Source organism: Coccinella septempunctata, chromosome 2, assembly GCF_907165205.1.
Source record: "Coccinella septempunctata chromosome 2, icCocSept1.1, whole genome shotgun sequence".
In the NCBI taxonomy this organism is placed as follows: Eukaryota; Metazoa; Arthropoda; class Insecta; order Coleoptera; family Coccinellidae; genus Coccinella; species Coccinella septempunctata.
In genome coordinates, this window is record NC_058190.1 from 10682053 (window position 1) to 10701938 (window position 19886).

At 37.5% G+C, this 19886-nt stretch overlaps 2 protein-coding genes across 2 annotated transcripts; both read left to right on the forward strand.

Moving 5' to 3' along the window:
• Positions 1–12158: 12158 nt before the first annotated feature.
• Positions 12159–12551, forward strand: LOC123306960. Its single transcript, XM_044889161.1, has one exon. The coding sequence runs from the start codon at positions 12159–12161 to the stop codon at positions 12549–12551; it is 393 nt and encodes a 130-aa protein (XP_044745096.1).
• A 3691-nt stretch (positions 12552–16242) lies between these two features.
• LOC123306961 (golgin subfamily A member 6-like protein 7) lies at positions 16243–17472 on the forward strand. The gene has a single exon (XM_044889162.1). The coding sequence runs from the start codon at positions 16243–16245 to the stop codon at positions 17470–17472; it is 1230 nt and encodes a 409-aa protein (XP_044745097.1).
• Positions 17473–19886: the final 2414 nt, after the last annotated feature.

Below are 19886 nucleotides of genomic sequence, written 5' to 3' on the forward strand. Positions count from 1 at the left end.
GCGTATTATTAGATTGAGCAAGGAAAATAGAAGTTGATTTATTTGAAGAAAGATTTTTTTGTTTAGTTTGAGTTTGAGAAAGTGGACTGTATTTGGGTTTAGTTGAGGTGGAAAGAGCTGCAGATTCTAGAGCGGTGCACTGATTTAGAAGAAAATTATGTAAATTTGTGAATGATGGAATATCTGAAGAGCATTCTTGCAATTCGAAACGTTTAATCGTAGCATTATCTAATTTTTGAATCATCATATGGAAAAGTATAAAGTCCCACTGATCAACAGGCAAACCTAAGTTTTTCAAGGATGACAAATTTTCCGAAAATGTATCAAGTAGGTTCCTTAAACCTTCAACTAAGATGTCTAAAAACATGGTGTATGCACTCGTCAACTTTTGAATGGAATGACATTAGACTAAATCGAAAATAAGAGATTCGTTTCGTGGCGGCGTCACCATGTTCTATCCTTCTTCTATCAGAGAAAGTCTAATGATACTGTCTCGTTTTATTTTGTTCTGTCTTGATATCGATCACAGTTTACAGTATTCTGTGATCCCGATCGATCAACGAATCCAAAAAAATGAACTGGACTATTTTGGCAAATGTCAGCTGTTATCGAATATTTGAGATTTACACTTAAATTTTCGTTTTACAAACGAATCTGCAGATATTTCAACACCATCGAAGGATTCGAAAGAGTACTTACTATTCTTTTTCAAGATAATTTCAATAAAACACAGAGTTGATTGGCGAAATATCCAATATATTCAGCTGACGGAAACGGAGTTTTCACTATACTCGTGAAGAATATTTGAAAATTAGGCTCTAATAGATTCATGTACCTACTTATTTCTGTTTCTTAATAAATGCTCACAATTCACATTATGTATTTTGAATAGTTGCCATAAAACTCTTAGCTGTATCAGTCCCGAATGTTCGTTCATCTGATTTGGTTCTGCCTCAAATTTCAACAACAAAGGGTGATAGTCCAACAACACCGAATTCTTAGCTGTAGTTCTTGATTGTACACCCTTTCTCGAAACTACTACATTTTCACATACCAATAATCGCTTATAAGCACATTCGCAAGTCGTGGGAATGTTTTAAAAATTATTTTCAAATATCAATTGACAACTGTCAGTTTCTAATTAGCACTACCTACAGTGGGAAAAACGAAACTTATCTGTTATTTCCAAAGTTGGAAAAACAAAATCTAATCAGTGCATACACCATGTTTTTAGACATCTTACCTTCAACCGACTCATGTGTCAACTTAAAAATGTTTGTGATCTCCTGCCAATATGAATTTGCCAAAAGACGTTTATTTTGATATCGTTTAGTCAAAGTTTCGAAGGCAATATGGTAATTTTGTGCTGTTAATGGAAAACCTTTCAACAATGACAAAGCCTGAGATTTTAAAGAACTTAGAAGATATTGGAACTTTTCAATGTCTGACAGATTAGCATTTTTGTGAATATAACTGGTGAACATATCATGAAAGGTTGTCCAGTCTTTATAATTTCTGCTGAATGATGGCAACGAAATCTTCAAAAGTTTGACATTAGGTGTGGCTTTCGAAGACTTCACCGAAACATCATCTGTAGTTGTTGAAGGAAATAAATTACTATAATATAAGTTGTCTTTATAGTAAAATAGTTATCATTGACTTTATCTGTTTTTCTGACTCTAAATCAGGGTTTTCCGAAACTGACAGGAATGATATTATCGAATTGTGAACAGTATGAAACTTTTCATGAATATCCTCCAACTCTTCATATCGAAGTCGAAATCTGACATGACGACTTGCATCATCGACAGCTGTCGAATAGCGTAATTTTGTTTTAATTTATTAACACTCATGGTGAATGAATTGAATTAGGCGTAAATATGAGAAATCAAATTGAAATGCAACACTCAATATGCGAACCTAAGAAAAAAGTGATGAAAAAAGTATCGAAAGTGAAATAAAGAAATGAAATAATTTCGAAACAATCGCCGAAGCAACGGAAATTGAAGAAAATTTGGCTCGAATTGGACCAATGTTACGATAGCTCAGAGAATATGAGAGAAAAAGATGAAAAATAGAAAATATAAAGATACGCTAGAAGCACTCGACCTACCTTGTTGGGATGAACACCAGAAAATGGGGATCTGGCACTTCCTGCTATCTTTCGAAGTCCGTTTTGAGAGCACTGTCTTTGAAAAGCACTATTTGAGAATCGATGAAATTCGGTTGTAATTTGCAGTGTCTCCGTCCTTCGTCAATCGAGAAGTTATATTAATCTCGCCCATATGTCTCCATAAGCAGTCCGAGATTTCCCAGCGTATTTACCGATAATTAATTGAAACATACACAAATGAATGAATGAAAGAAAAAAAAGAGAATTAATTATAGAAACTGACGCGTTGATTCAACGATCGTTTCGAAACAAAGGAAAAATATATATATGGAATTTAGAAATTCAATTCAATAAGAGTGTTGCATTAACATGTTTGATTTAATAATTTCATAAAATAAATATTAATGAAGTTAAATATAAAATATATTCTCATTCAGTTTTTTTATATAACAGAATAACTTGCCTATTAATTTAAAAAAATAATCATTCTAACAAAAATACCTCTTTGTTCACCTATTCTATATACATATCAAAAACAAAATGAAATTATTTTTCAAAACAAATCAACATATTGATATATTTTCAAGGCACACTAATCACTATCACTGTGGTCTCTCTTTCTTTTTTTGTCTTTTTTTATTAGGGCCATAATGTGTTCATATCTCTGCTGGGAACTCACTTCCAGAAAATTGATTACCCTCTTGAATTCAGATCTCCTTTCTTCTATGTCTTGCTTTTGTAAGTCTATTAATTCTTTCAATAACTTGTTCTTATCTGGCCTTGCAGATGATCTTATGTTTGAGAATTTGTTTTTCTTTGGCAACCCTTTGGATGTGGAGGCTTCTGCCTCATCACATAGAACCACATCTGATTCACTATTCTCGGTATCATTTATGGATGTATTTGCCTGCTGAGTAATACTGTCGATAATTAGGGGTGGTGCAACCTTGTCTTTGCTGCCCAATATAATTTCAAGTTCGTCAAAAAATTGAGGTTTTATAACATTGCCTTGCCCTTTTTGTCGCTTCTTATCTTTATATTTAACAAATGCTGCTTGCAAATTCGCAAATTTTCTCCTACATTTCTCTGCTCCTTCACACCCTGTTCCAACAAAAAAACCATTTTCATTGAGGGTCTGAGCGAACCGTTGCCATAACACGTTTTTTTGGGGTTTTTTGATCATCAAACTCTTTCGACAAACTTTGTCGCATTTGCAGGAACAACGAGGTAGCTTCTATATCTTATATTATTATATTATTCTTGAAACCAATCTAAAATATTCATGAAAATAATTTCCCTCATAATGACATAATTTAGACAAAATCTTACATTTTCTTTTTCCACTAGTACGGCTGTTGCTGACTCTGAATCATAGATAACCTGCGCTGAATCTTGGCGAGAATTCCCTTCACGAACATTCTGAAAAACAAATATGAATATTAGTTCAACAGTGAATTATTAAATAGATGGAGATTCTGTAGACAAAAAAAATACCTAAGTATGTGAATCATTAAATAATTTGTTTCTAAAACCTCAGTGTACTCGAAATACTTACATTTAAATTTTTGCTAAGACGTATAACTGCTTTTTCATAATTTTTTCTGAACACAGGATCATCTAAAACATAACCATTTTCTTAAGAGTCCATAACTAACTATTCTAACAATATAAAATACTTTTTCCACTACAATTTTTTTAGATAACTTTTATGTTACCTATCATCAGAAACCCATTCAAAGTTATTGTTTCAAATTTAGACATTTTTGGGAATGAGAACACAACACAGTTTAGAGAGTAAAAAAAATATAAATGTGTGGGACGGATGTCATTAATTTTATTTTTAGGTTAGACATATACAACATTCAATCAAAAATAACTTATTTCTCCCTTCTCCTTCCCTTATTTCCGCTATATTATAAGCGCACATACAACGGCATCGGACGGACGGTATGGATCGGAATAAATTACTTTCAATGGAACTGAATGGAGCAACGCACATATGTGCGGACGGCAGGCATCGCATCGCATCGCATCCGACGGAATTGAGGAACGAGTGACCGATGCGTGATGTGCCGGCCGATCCCGACATATGTGCGATACCAATCGGAGATTGCCGCGGCATCTGCGTCATTTTACAAGTCACTACATGCAGCGGCTTGTACGGGTAGTCATAAGAAATACGAATTCACGGAAGAAGCATGAGTTTTCAGGAGAAAATAATACTGCGCGTACAAAATTATAATGAATTGTACAGGGTGGGCAAATTTCGATGTTTTAGTACTACAGCTTTTAAACCAGTGGAGATAGACAAAATCTGATACCCCATTCTCGGTCTCTTTTTCTGAGAAACTAACAAGAGTAGTAGTCATTTTTTTCCACCTTCTTTTGTTTTCGAGTTATAAGCGAAAATTGGAAAAATGGCGATTTCGAAATTAATTTATATCTCCGCTAAAACTGATGATAAAGCTCTGGAATTGAAACATTATACAGGCACTTTGTCAAGTAGAATCCAGTGGCGTGCTTGCCTTTTTAGCAGGATTTTTAATTATGAAGCTATTACCCCAAGTTTTGTTTTTTTAAATGGGAACATCAGATTTCTGTGCAATTTTCTGAAAGCTTAATTCTTACTGATTTCAAAAATATATAACATCATATAATTTGTATCAATATAAAAAATAGAAAATGGTCAAAAACCTTTGTTTTCCCAATATTTCTATGGTTTCAACTTTTGACGAGAACAGAAAAATAGAGCTTCCTAAAACAAGATCAGTCTCCTTCCGGCAATGTCATTCTTTCTATGCTTTCTACCAATTTTCACAAAATTTTAATTTTGGAGAAATTGAGTAAGAAGCATAGAAATGAAAGGACTAATAGAAGGAGACTGTGGTAATGATAAGATGCTACATTTTTCTATTCTCATCGAAAGTTGAAACCATAGAAATATTGAGAAAGAAGGTTTTTGACCATTTTTTATTATTTTTATTGATACAAACCATATGACGTTATATATTTTTGAAATCAGTAAAAATTGAGCATTCAAAAAATTGCACAGAAATCTAGTGTTTCCATTTAAAAAAACATAACTTTGGGTCATAGCTCCGTAATTAAACATCCTGCTGAAAGAGCAAGCACGCCACTGGATTCTACTTAAAGAAGTGCCTGTATAATGTTTCAATTTCAGAGCTCTATCATCAGTATTAGCGGAGATATAAATTTATTTCGAAATCGCCATTTTTTCAATTTTCGCTTATAACTCGAAAACAAAAGAAGGTGGCCAAAAAGGACTATAACACTTATTAGTTTCTCAAAAAAAGAGACCGAGAATGAGGAATCAGATTTTGTCTATCTCCACTGGTTTAAAAGCTGTAGTGCTAAAACATCGAAATTTGCCCACCCTGTACAATTTAAGTGACAGAAATTATAGCAACCATTTTTTTTTTCGTCCTTCATCAAGTGCGGAAATAAATGAACATATTCTCCAAAATCCTTCCTTTTTTACATATGTCATGTATCCACATTCGTCTACGATTCCTTCGCTTTTGAAACTCTTCTTCCTCCAGAACAAACGCTAGTTCCTCACCGCTTGAAGACATATTCGCAACTAATCTATTCCTCCGGAGTCCGGCGATTCCGATGTTATATGTGCGATACCTTCATAAAAATTCCGCCGCTGCCGTGCCGTTCCTTCCATGCCGTCCGTCCGATGCCGTTGTATGTGCGCTTACCTTAAGACGACACAGGCGCTCTCCAGAGACCGCCAGGTTCTGCTTAAAGCGTCTTGAAGACGTCATTATTCGCTCGAATAGCACCCCTTAAAGACTTCTGGTCATTGAAAGGTAGCGCCAGAGACAACCGAGACGGTCAACTAGGAACTAAATCTATGTCCGATTTTATCTTCCATCTCTTTCTAACGCTAGAGTAGACGGCGGAGGAAAGGGCGGGAAATTTGAATCTGTATTAGTCTATATCGCAGATTTCGATTTTTGCGAACATGATGGAAAAACTTTCATTCTTGATTTTCAAGACGCATATAATATCGACTCATTCGGAAAATATCTCGAATGTCAAAAATGAAAGTTTTTTCCCATGTGCAAAGTCAATCATTTTCAAATTTTAGGAATAATAAAACTCTGTATCCACAATAATATATGTTTATTGATATACATACATATATACACCGATAAATCAAAGGATTTATTACAATTGGTGCATAAAAATTGAACATTAGAACATGTACCATGTAGTAAGTTTTTCTTTTGGAAATGAAAATGAACATTGATTGATGGATTAAATGATATTAAATCAATTCAACTTGGAGAGTTTTGGAAAACATGAAAAATACCGATTGATATTATGTCATTGTTTTCTACCGACCAGTCCCATATTTGAAGCGGAAACCTTATATGTCTTTTGTTTTCAGAATTCATATATTTTATAATTCTTTCCGTTCAATCGCACTTTTTCTGAGTCGGAAAAGGTCTTTTAACTTGTTCCGTTTTTCCTTCTCTTCAGTTGTTTCCTTCTCTTTCCGAGCCAGCTGATTGACTGAACAATTTCAGTATATCCAATGGGGAAATGAGTTACCAATAATGGGGACCGTTTTCCCGGAGAGGGGTACTTCTTCCACGCCCGGCGCTGAAGGTCAAGAGCGAATTAGTTGAGATCGAGGTGCCAAGGAAAGTGTGTAAGGTGTTTCATTTGTTTCTCATTTGTAAACGTCAGTTTCCAAAAACCCAATATTAATCAAGAAAGTTCATTTTATCAAGTCACTAACTAGTAAAACTGACAGTTAACTTGCAAAATTTTTACAAGTTAGTAGTATTAGTTACATTAGAAAATTTTGTTTTTTCGTCATATATGTTGAAAATCATGGTACAATTGTTATTTTCAGTAACACAGATTTTTTATGATTAAAGAGTTGATACTGATGATGATGAACCATCTGTTGACTCAGAAACTGCTGAACTCGAGGACTGCAGAAAATTTGTACTCTCCTTACTACCAAATAATTTGCTAGACATTTCGATTTTTTTTGTTGACCTAATCATCGACATAACTCATCGCAATTTCGGTGCTCTTCCACCCTCCTGCACGCTTTAGTGCTAAAATATCTCCACCCGAATCCGCAACCATAGTGGCTTCAGTTCTGCGAAAAGAGTGGCCGGTGTATAACTCTGGGTCTTTTAAACCTAAATATTTCGCTATTTACTTTGGGACACCACCAAGAGTGTGCTGGCCAGCATTAATGGAACCGCACTTTCCATGTCGGTATGTTAAAAAAAATCTTAGGCTTTCTGTTCCAGGAGGCCGAAGATTTACATATTTTCTGTATAACATGCAGGGCTTGAAGCTGCAGCCATCATCGGTTATGGGGAATCTTCTTGTTGTTAAATTTTTTGTTTGCCGCAATGTCACAAAAACGTATTTTTGCATATCTTCTACATCATTCATGTTTAAGGAATATTGTTACAATTTTCGCCAGCAACCACTGGTCATCAGGAGCATATGAAAGAAATTGTTCAGCCTCTTCTTTACTTAATACCTTGGCCCTTTTTTGGCGTATAACGCTCATATTTTCGTTTCAGAAACGCTATCACCTTTTGAAATCTGCAAATGACAAATAAACGTCATATTTTTCAATAAATTTTTTAAGGAAAACAAACCTGCGAACAGGGGCATTTTCTTTCATTTCCAAGCAGCTTTTCAGCATAGACCATTTTGCCCATGAAGTATTAGGGCTGAATCTAGCTGATAGTTGATTCAAGTAGACCAACAAAACATCTTCAGTTACCCCAATCACACTATTTTTGTTTTGCCACTTTTTGAAGTCGTCGTATTCTCGCTCGTTCCTTGAAGCTGATTTTGCAGGTAATAAACTTGAAGCTACACTGATGGCTGCTTCAATAATTTCTTTTGGTACATTCATTTTCGCTTTCGCCAAAACAAATGTGAACAAAAATAATCAGACATGTTCATGGCAACGCTTCCATAGCTTACGACATTTGCGACAAATAATTGAGATTTTTTTGGAATTTATCCAACCTTTTTACAAATGAGAAACAAATGAAATATAAAACAATACACGCAAGGTAACAGGCTTTACTGGCTCAAGGAGGTGAAACCTTGCTAGTAATGTTATATACTATTAACGTGCAGTACAGTTAGAATTACGACAAGTTTGAAAGTTTAGGGCAAGTCACTTGTAGCATTATTATTCCTTACGTAGTGCATACCTTAGGATATATCTTCGCTATTTTCCGCTTTCTTTAGTCCGTTGGACTGGCTGAAAATACCTACCTACCGTTTAAACTTGATCTAGTTATTGTAGGCTGTTTAGAGTCGGCTTCCGCGTCTGTTCGACCGCCGTTGGGTGCCAGAAGGACTTGGGGTTCCTACCGTATTTTTGGTGCTTATTTTGTTAATAGATTACCGACTTCCGACCGATCAAGTTTTAGGTTAACAGCTTCTTCCGATCTGCTGTCTGACTGGCAGCCATTTTGAGGGTCACAGAGAGAAAGAGAGAGAGAGAGAGAGAGACAGGGTGCACTGCAATTGGACTGAGACCAGCCACCGTACCGATTTCCGCCGACAGAGGAAGTGACTTGCCAGGATTTCAAAAGTAAACCGTATTTACTGTCTATTTCCACCGTACTCCTCTGGAGTGACCGCACAAAATTTAATCGTATTTACCGTCTATTTCCACCGTACTCCTCTAGAGTGACCGTACAAAATTTAACCGTATTTACCGTCTATTTCAACCGTATTTTACTGGAGAGACCGTATTTCATCAGCCGCCCCGCGTCGATGCCGACCAGGCCGCCGGTTGACATCAACATTTGTTATTACTACATGTACATTTCTGGATATAATTTAATCCAGTAGGAATAAAGAACTGAACGTTTATTTTGTTGCCAGTTATTTTTGCCAGTGAGGTACTCTTTTTGAACGATTAAAAACCGTCAGAAGGCAGAGACCAAGAAGATGCTACCACCCTAGTTTTCACTGCTACCCTTCTCCACTGTTCATTTAAGTCTACCCGAGCACTCTAATTCTTTGGAGATTCTGTGAGAGACGTTTCACTGATTGCCCCACTGGCGCCCGATCAAAGGTAAGGAGCGTCTAGGGTGAGACAAAAAGTCCATCACAAAAGTAGTACGTTAGAAACTGAAATGAATGAAAAAAAAGGGGCCTTTGAAGAAATAGTTTTCAATAATCATGCGTAAAATATCCTTTTATGCACTAGTTAGAAAAATAACTATAATTCCTTCCAGTCGAGGCTGCATTATTATACCAATACTTCTGCTAACGCTTCGATTTTATGCTACTGGTAATATATTAATTGAAGCAAGATTGACGCCATAAAGGGATGTGAGATAACATAATTCAGACTGGCAGAAATCTTCGATGCCGCTGCTGGCTTTTGACAAAATGTCCTCTGCTTCCTTCAGTCGGCATCGTTTGGTTGGGTTATGTGGCACTGACGAGCTCATACAATAACGAAACTGGTCTGTCGCTACTCACCATCCATGTCGGCACGTTCTCCGAGGTATACTGAAGGTGTCGATTTCTGCCAGTCCGAATTATGTAATATATTAATTACCGTAGCAGACTTTATGGGTTTTTCAGAAGCAGAAATGGAGGAAACAGTCGAAAACTTTTATAAGATTGCTTCTTTTCCCTGCGTGATTGGAGCTGTCTACTGTACACACATTAGAATAGATTCTCCAGGTGGTAATGATGCAGAAATTTTTCGATGCAGGAAATCGTTTTTTGCATTGAATGTGCAATCTGTAAGTGATGCCAAATTAAAAATATTGTGTGTAGGCGGCTCGGATCAGTACATGACAAAACTATGTTCAACAATTCCTAGCTGAAATATAATTTAGATGTAATAAATAGGAATATTGACGAGATATATATGCTTATAGAATATTGGGCAAAGAAATTCTTTCTCGGGCTCTCAACGTCTATGTACGAAACGTACAATAAATATCCAAAAGTAGTTATATAAAAAATTCATAAACTCAATTCAACCAAATATTTCCATTCGAAATTATTTAGATCATTCGCTCTTTCATAATTGTTATTTCCTGTGTAAGTAGGCCAGGTGAGACAAAGGCTTGGAATAGTTTGTTTTAATATATAACATTCCTTAATCCAACTGCAGCAATTTTGCAAGTAAAGAAAAATGTACTGAATATGCAAAATGTGAGTCGATTTCGATTATGTGGTCTTGACGTCATTATACAATTTTACTATATATAGTTTGTTAGATTAGGAAATAAACGTTCATTATCAAGTGATCCGCATTATCAATCTCAATCCTCGAGTCCCTAAGTTTTCACCAACCCAGAACTCTTAGAACTTGATGTACAATTGAGATAACACCCCAACATTGGTCCTTCGAGCCTACAATCAACCACCAGGAACTTTGGAATACATCCACTGGACCCATATCAAGAAGCAGTCAACGGACTCAACCACCAGGGACTTTGGAATATATCCACTGAACCCACATCAAGAAGCAGTCAACGGACTCAACCACCAGGGACTTTGGAATACATCCACTGAACCCACATCAAGAAGCAGTCAACGGACTCAACCACCAGGGACTTTGGAATACATCCACTGGACCAACATCAAGAAGCAGTCAACGGACGTACAACCCCTCGACTCAACCACCAGGGACAATACCCAGTGTATCCACGATCCACAAGAAATAAACCACCCACATAATATCCAGCCACTGAATCCACCAGCCAGCAGCACAAAGATAAAAAAAAATGGAAAACCTCATCGCCGAGCAACTCAAAACGGCCGAAACCATAAAAAGGGCTCACACCAATATCAAAAAAGATTCACCATCGAGCAAAAAAAGGAAGAAAACTGCGACAGAAATATGGCACAATTGGATGAAGAATGGGACAACTTTGAACGAGAGTTTGACGAAATTCATCAAAAATTGCTAAATATTATGGAGTACTGCAGGGGACTCCTGAAACCAGAAAATCGCAGATCCAGCACATCTCTGGAAGCAGAGGAACTGCAGGAGAGTGAAAAAGCCGTTCTCAAGCTCACACAGCAACCATATTTTCAAAATGACATTGAGCTGATCATCAAAACAAGAAAGGTGGAGAAGTCCAGCCACCTGAAAAGTCTTAACCCATATATAGATCACGAAGGCTTACTCAGAGTAGATGGGAGAATACATAACGCACCCCTGGAATATAGCCAAAGACATCCAATTATACTACCCACAATGAACCACATTACTAATCTCATAATAAGAAACACTCACTTCGGATGGATTATTAGCGAAACCACATCATCGAGTCCACAACTTCATGTAGCAAGCTTGATCACGAATTTGAATGAGAATTCATAACTCACAAAATTCTGGAACATCGAAGAAGCAGAAAATTCCGAGGAAACAACAAACGTCGATACTTTCGTCGAAGAATTTTACTCCAACACCTTTCGACGGGACGAGTACGGTTATACTGTGAAACTTCCATTCAAGAAGAGTACAACACAGCTAGGAGAATCAAAGCAGAGGACACTGGCACGATTATTTCAATTGGAAAACAAGCTGGATAAAGATAAAAAGCTCAGCACTATGTATAAAGAATTCATGCAGGAATACATTGCGCTAGGTCATATGCAAATTGCTAGCTCAAATAATTCAGCAAAGAGGTATTATATTCCGCATCAACCTGTATTGAAAGAAGAACGTGATACGATAAAGCTAAGAGTCGTATTCGATGCAAGCGCAAAGACAAGTACCGGACTCAGCCTAAACGACATTCTTCACACAGGACCTAAACTACAGCAGGATCTCATAGATATTCTGATAAGATGGTGAAAACACAAAATAGCCATAACAGCTGACATCGAGAAAATGTAGAGGCCGGTGAAATTGGATAGAGAAAACCACCCATTACACTCTATACTCTGGAGAAACACCAAAGATGAGCCAATTCAAACCTACGAATTAACCACTGTAACCTACGGTACAGCACCAGCAGCTTACCTGGCCATAAGAACAATGAGACAACTAGCTATAGATGAAAAGAAAAACCACCCCCTTGCGGCTGAAATAGTGCTACGGGATTTCTACGTGGACGATCTTCTGAGTGGCGCAGACACTATTGAAGAAGCACGACATATACAAAAGGAAGTAACTGACCTACTCAAAAAGGGAGGATTCAATATAAGAAAGTGGAAATATAACGTACTGACCGAAAGCAAATCCACCGTCACGCTGGATGACAAAAATGGACCAACCAAGACGCTCGGTATAACATGGACTCCCAGAGAAGATAATATTCAGTATCTAATAAAACGAAACTCCGAACATCGGTTAACAAAAAGAAAAATCTTATCAGAAATCGCCACAATCTTCGATCCTCTTGGATTATTATTTCCAGTCATTATATAGGCGAAACTGTTAATGCAAGAAATATGGAAAACCAACACATCTTGGGATGAACCACCTCCAGAGCACATCAGGAACACCTGGAAAAACTTCAAAAACGAGCTTCCAAAATTAAAAGAAATTCAAGTTCAACGTTGGATTCACCTACGGCGTGGTCAACCCTTGGAAATACATGGATTCTCAGATGCATCCCTGAAAGCATATGGCGCTGCAGTATACATAAAACCAACAGACACAAATGGGAACACCCACGTGGGACTCCTGGCTTCCAAATCAAAAGTATCAACACTAAAAAATACAAACACAATCCCGCAGCTAGAACTCTGCGCAGCCCTTCTTCTAGCCAAACTCATCAAACGCTGCGTTACGGCCCTGAATCACAACAATTCAAAAATATTCACATTTTCCGACTCTCAAGTAGTAATATCATGTATAAACGCTGACGCTGGAAAGTGGAAAATGTTCGTCGCAAACAGAGTTCGAGAAATCCCTAACCTGCTAGATCAAGGTCAATGGTACTACTACCGTTGGAAACAATATCACTTGCATTCAACGCTAAACTCCAGCACGATCATCGTAATAATCATTGTCATTGTTTTACTTATTGTTTACTTTTTAAAACATAGGAAACAACAACAAGCACCGACTGATGCACACGCGAGCAATATACCAGCTCATCATGAGGAGATCGAGCTGCAGCCAATATACAATGATCCCAGACCAGGCAGCCATCTCCAGGGATGACAACCACCAACAAAGACATCAAGACCCCAACCACATCACCATGGCCGCCGGGAATATGTACGAAACGTACAATAAATATCCAAAATTAGATATATCAAAAATTCATAAACTCAATTCAACCAAATATTTCCATTCGAAATTATTTAGATCATTCGCTCTTTCATAATTGTTATTTCCTGTGTAAGTAGGCCAGGTGAGACAAAGGCTTGCAATAGTTTGTTTAAATATCTAACATTCCTTAATCCAACTGCAGCAATTTTGCAAGTAAAGAAAAATGTACTGAATATGCAAAATGTAAGTCGATTTCGATTATGTGGTCTTGACGTCATTATACAATTTTACTATATATAGTTTGTTAGATTAGGAAATAAACGTTCATTATCAAGTGATCCGCATTATCAATCTCAATCCTCGAGTCCCTAAGTTTTCACCAACCCAGAACTCTTAGAACTTGAGGTACAATTGAGATAACACCCCAACAGTCTAAGATAATTGAAAATAAAGGTTTTGATGACAAGCGTATGAAGGATAATTCTCCACTCGGAAGATAAGTGTCGAAGAAGTAGAGTTTCATGTCGGATATGAGGCCGATTTTAAGTTAAAAGGAAAACGGTTTAGTTTAGATAATAACTCGCCCATAAGAGCTTATATATCAATTCAATATTCAGAGATAATTGATTCGGCGTCGTAAGAAAGTACGCTCTTGAGTTTTAACCGGCTAATTCAATTAGTTCAGAAAAATTCAAGGTTAGCGCGTCGCGGAATAATCGGGGAAACACCCACGATAGGTGGAGAAGGAATTTGGGTTTTTGATCTAAGAAGGGGAATGATAAAAGGAACCAAAAAAGGGAAGGGAGTTAGAGGCGAAGAAAATAGACGTCGGGAAGACGGAAGTAGAATCCGGAGTGAGTCGAAGAAAATAGACGTCGGGAAGACGGAAGTAGAATCCGGGATTCGAATAGAGTAGATTTGGAAGTCCGAGAGTAGATTCGGCAGTTCGAGAAATTTAGAAGTATTTTTCGGAGTTAGGTCTTAATAATAGTTTTTATTTGTGGTATAGATCGGATATAGGATTTTAGGGATTTTGGATAGAGTCGAAACGCAGAGCGTTAATCGTTGACGACGGAAAAGTGCGTGAAGTGCGGTAGAGTGTAAAGAATTCGCCGTTCTGTGCGAGGAAAGTCTGGTGATCGAAAAAGTTCACCAGCAGACCCATCAGGCGAACCACGGTCGTTGGTCGCAGAAAAAGGTTCCAATTTTTGTTTGTCCAGAGTCCTGAAAGCTCCTCTAGAATTCATTTGATTTTTGATCATATTTGTATTGTTGTGCAATTGAGAAAAGAGAATTTCAATCCAAGATTTTGTTGACGAAATTTTAATGATTATTGCTTTGTGCACTTTGCATGTGTGAAAGAAATTGAGATTTTATTTTGGTCGTTATCGACCAAATGCGTGCTTGTATTCAATTTTCTGCAATAGATTTATTCGTTAAATTTAACAGAGTTTCATTTAAATTTTCTCCCCAGAAAATATATAATAGAAAAACATCAAAGACCTGTCCTTCGTGCGACAGGCCGAATCTACCATTTTTGCCTTTAAAGAGGCCTTCAATTTTGTGTGTTAACATCTACAAAATATTCATCCCTTGTTCAGTGGAAAGCCGCTCTTTCATTGATTCCAGATAAGGGGAGTTTTATTTCATTGAAAACAATGCATTTGGTTCCTACATTCTTATTGGTGACAGTGGATATGCATTGAAAAAATACCTCATGACGAAACTGTAACAGCCAAGAACATCTGCTGAAAATTTATACAATGAATCGATCATTAGAACCAGGAATACTGTGGAAAGGCACTATGGAGTATAGAAACTTCGGTTTCCAGTGCTCAAATTTGGGATGAGGCTTCAATTAGACACGACTGATATTATAATTCCAACTGCAGTGCTGTACAATATAGCCATCGACATGAATGGCATATTCACAATTGAAAATTTTGAAGAAGAGGAGTTGGAAAATAATCCATAGCTTTTTGCCAATGCAGTTAATGGAAAATATGTGAGAAATTTACTCATTTCACAGCATTTTGCTAGATTATAATAATAAAATAAGTAATAAATGTCCAAATCTAACGCAATTAACTCGCACGGATGCTCTTCTTTTGTCCTTTCCTCTGCCTCGATGAGAATTTCCAATTTTTTTTTATAATATTTTTCCCGAACTCTCTCCTCATTCCTGTTTTGGTTTTTTTAATTTCGAACAGGTTATTTATGTCAAATTTTTTGGCGTATATGACGTCCACTTTCTTTCTACTTGTTCCCCTAACTTGTGGAAAAAAAATTTGTGAGGTATACATAAAATCAAGAATACTCAGCTTACCACTATATCGGGAGAAGGGGATTTATAGGTGGTACTACAGGTGTTTTGTGTGTCAACGCACACGAACCATCATTCAGTCGGTGATTGTAACGGGAGATGGATAGGAATACGTTGAGGTACCGAAGAAAGAAAAAGAGAAATAGGATATTTTGGGTGCATCCAGTGATTTCTCAGCGTTTATTGAGAAGTCAATTTTATACCCTTTTTGAATCTCTTAAGGAACATCCAGACAAGTTTTTCAATTATTATAGAATGTCTTTGAATTCATTCAATGAGCTAATAAATGTCTTGAATACTCGACTATCGTATCAAAATACTGTTACGAATTGAATATAAGTTGCCATGACTGTCAAGGAGACAGTTCTAAAAAAAAGTGTGATAGGAAAATAGGCAAATTAGTATTTTAGTGTTTTGTATAAATAAAGGATAGTTTGGAATAGTTAATTAACATTTTTAACTGAAAACGAACCCCAGTTTCGTAACAGTTGGTGTCAGAAGTGGGATTTTAGTGAATATTTCGAATAATTGATGGTAAATACACGGAGTACAAGCAACGATCACATGGAGGCCGTAATGGAAATGATCAAACAGCAGTTTGCTGAGCAAGAAAGTCGAATGTTGAGAGAAAAGCAAGAGGAAGAAGAACGTCGACAGAAAGAAAAACAAGAGGAAGAGAATCGTCGACAGAAAGATGAAGAACGACGGCAGAAAGAAGAGGAACGACGTAAAATAGAAAAACAAGAGGAGAAAGAACAAAGAGAACAACAAAAAATATTCCTTGAACAGATTTTTCAGAAAACCGAAGGAATAATTGTATGCCTAAAGGAAGAAATCAGTGCGGTACCAGAAGATGTAAAGGAAGAAATCGATATAGTTTGGAAAACGGTGAAAGGAATGGAGGGAAAAATAACACAAGAAGTTAGTGCGGTGCGAAAAGAATTAGAGGAGAAAATCGCATCACTGAAAATACAAAAGCAGCGTAACAGGGTTGTCACATCAAATAATTATCTCAAACCACCGATTTATGATGGTCAATCGCCATGGTCCCTGTACCATAAACAGTTCGAAGCGGTGGCAGCAGCCAATGGATGGAGCGATCAGGAAAAGGCTACTGCACTCATAGTGGCTTTGAGAGGACCTGCACTTGCAATACTGCAGACTATCTCAGATGACCAACATCGCAAGTATGGTGATCTCATCGCGGCTTTAGAGTTGAGGTATGGTAATCAACATCGGGAACAACTCTATAGGACACAGCTTAAAACACGAGTACAGAAATCTAATGAGAGCCTGCAGGAATTTGAAGCCGACGTTCAAAGTCTGATCCAGCTCGCTTATCCAGAGGCCCCGGAGGGTTTCAAAGAACAACTGGCGGTGCAAACATTCATTGATGGCTTGAAAGACATCGAAATACAGAGGACTTTGAGATTGACAAGTTTTAAAAGATGTAGTGAAGCTCTAGTTCGCTCCTTGGAAGTGGAAGCGGCCTTCAATATCTCCACAAGGCCCAAAATGAGAACGGTATCAATCGAAGAGTCTCCTCAGGAAGATAATCTGAGCAGGAGTATATCACAGGTGCTCAAAATATTAGAGAAAATGGAATCCAGATATAGTAGTGTCGCCAGCCAACCAAGAAGAAATTGCTTCAGAAGTGGGTGGAGCGGATATTTCAAGAGGGACTGCAGGGTGAGGGTACCACCTCGCTTGTCATCACCTACCAGAACACCTCCACGATCATACTCACCTGCGAGGACAGAAACATCTAGAGAGTCTTCAAACGGGTACCTGGAAAACTTAAATTAGCTAGCATATCGGGGCGCATGCTGGCTAGTGATAACGAAGCCCCCAGGATCATCCAAGTCAATAGGATTAGAAGAACTACCGAGAGTCTGACCATCAGAGGAAAGGTGAACCAAAAAGACGTAATATGCACTGTAGACACTGGTGCATCAGTATCCCTGGTCCGCAGCGGTATCCTTGAACCAAGCACAGTAAGACCACCCACATCCAATTTCGTTCTAAGAACAGTCACCGGAGAAAATGCACCGATTCGAGGTGAGGCCGATATCACATTAACAATCGGAAGACTAAGAATTATGAAGACGGTCTTTGTAGCAGAAATAGAAGACGAATTCATTCTTGGGATGGATTTGATATGTGATTATGGATTTTCTTTCAATGGTGAACAGAGAACCATGAAATTTGGAGGTGAAGAATTCATTTTGACAAGACCACGTTCAGAAGCCTGTAAACATTGCCAGCGTATTGAACGCCATGAAGAAGTTGCCGATGTAAGACGAACGACTGTGATACCTGGACAACTGGACTACCGAACACATCATCATCAAGCATCAAGGACTTTCTACATTGGAAAGAGAACGGATCTGATAGACCCTCCGGGAGGAATATTTCACATAGAGATCCTATCTTCAAGGCAATGTGGGCACAATGGGATTCCCTGGTTGTGGAAAATGGATTACTCAAACGGGTATGGGAATCAGCTGATGGGAGGTCCTCAATTTCCCAATTGGTTTTGCCCAGAAAGAAGATAGGTGAAGTTTTGAAAGAATTTCATGAGAGAAAATCAGGAGGACATCTGGGAGTCAACGAAACCTTGGACAAAATCAGGCAGAGATTTTACTGGGTCCAATGCAGGGATGATGTAGAAAGCTGGTGCAGAAGGTGTCAAGAATGTGGTGCCGTGACCAGGATGAAAGCTCGTTATGATTTAAAAGCTAATTCAGGAGGATTCAAAGAAGGAAACCAGGTTTGGCTGTATAACCCACGTAGAAAGAGAGGTGTGTCTCCAAAGCTGACACCGTTTTGGGAAGGACCGTACAAAATTAGAAAGAGAATCAACGACGTGGTTTACAGAGTGCAACGTAGTCCTGGGACCAAGATGAAGGTTGTTCATTTGGAAAGACTGAAGCCGTATCATGGTGAAACCATGGTTTTTGATCGGGACGATCAAATTTAGAGGGAGGGCAGTGTTACGAATTGAATATAAGTTGCCATGACTGTCAAGGAGACAATTCTAAAAAAAAGTGTGATAGGAAAATAGGCGAATTAGTATTTTAGTGTTTTGTATAAATAAAGGATAGTTTGGAATTGTTAATTAACATTTTTAACTGAAAACGAACCCCAGTTTCGTAACAATACTAATATCAGGAAGTGTGTTTCACTTGAGGAGAGATTATCAGTTACACTGAGGTGAGTAAACGAAATATTTCATAGTTTTTAGTAAAATTGACACTTTTTTCAATAAAAAAAATTATGATATGTCTAAGAACTCTGTGTCATCGTTGCCCAGCGAAAGCATGTCCGATTCGTATGTACACCTTTTGTATTGGACATGTAGGAATCTGGAGACTCGAAGGGTGAATTAGTAATCAACTGCCTTACAGGTTCATTTGCAACATGATGAGTAGAGGTCTGGGTGAATTGTTGAACCCAAGGTACTGTTGCAGCTTTTATTTGTGAAGCTGGAGCCGCATGATAACTATAATATCTTCCATCTCCATGATAAGTCATTCCATCGCTTTGATTATTTTTGGAAAAGATATGGAATAGAAGAGGTCTGGAATGGAAGTCTATTTGTTGTCTGACTTTGTCTGTGGCACCTATCAAATTTCATAATAATATCCATACGTTGAATTCTCAATGAATATTTTGTTTCTTCATAGTATTTTTTTTAAAGCTGGTAAAAGAGGTAAAAGGAACAATTCGTCTTCATCCGTTTCTTTTTTTTGTGCACTCTTGTATAATCGTTATTATTTCTGAATAACTTGGCCCTTTGGTGCTCTGCTTAAGAACCTCAAGAATTTCCTCATCATAATTTTTGTTTGATCAGATAGCGACTCTTCCGCTATGTTCATTTGCGACGTATCCCCTACTTCATCCATTGAAGAAGATGTTTGAGTAATTTGGGTGTGAGGAGGCAAGAATAGCAGCTGATCAAAGTAAACGTATTTTCTTCGTCTTTTAGCACCACTTCATGAAGGTGTTTTTTTCTTCAGAGCGAGTTCTCTCCGGAACAGTCCCGAAGGGATGAATTTTACAAAAGGACAAACTTTCCAAAGTGTTTCAACAGATAGATTTTTCGTTCCAGTAAATTATCAAGGTGAAAATACTTGTTGGGTTTGGGAACGTTATTAAAAGAAACCACTTTGTGTGATGGCCAACGTTTCGCAAAATTTATAATTGCATCATAAGGGCTC

Coding starts and splice junctions, on each gene's coding strand:
- LOC123306960 (XM_044889161.1), top strand. CDS start 12,159: ATGAGACAACTAGCTATAGATGAAAAGAAAAACCACCCCCTTGCGGCT.
- LOC123306961 (XM_044889162.1), top strand. CDS start 16,243: ATGGAAATGATCAAACAGCAGTTTGCTGAGCAAGAAAGTCGAATGTTG.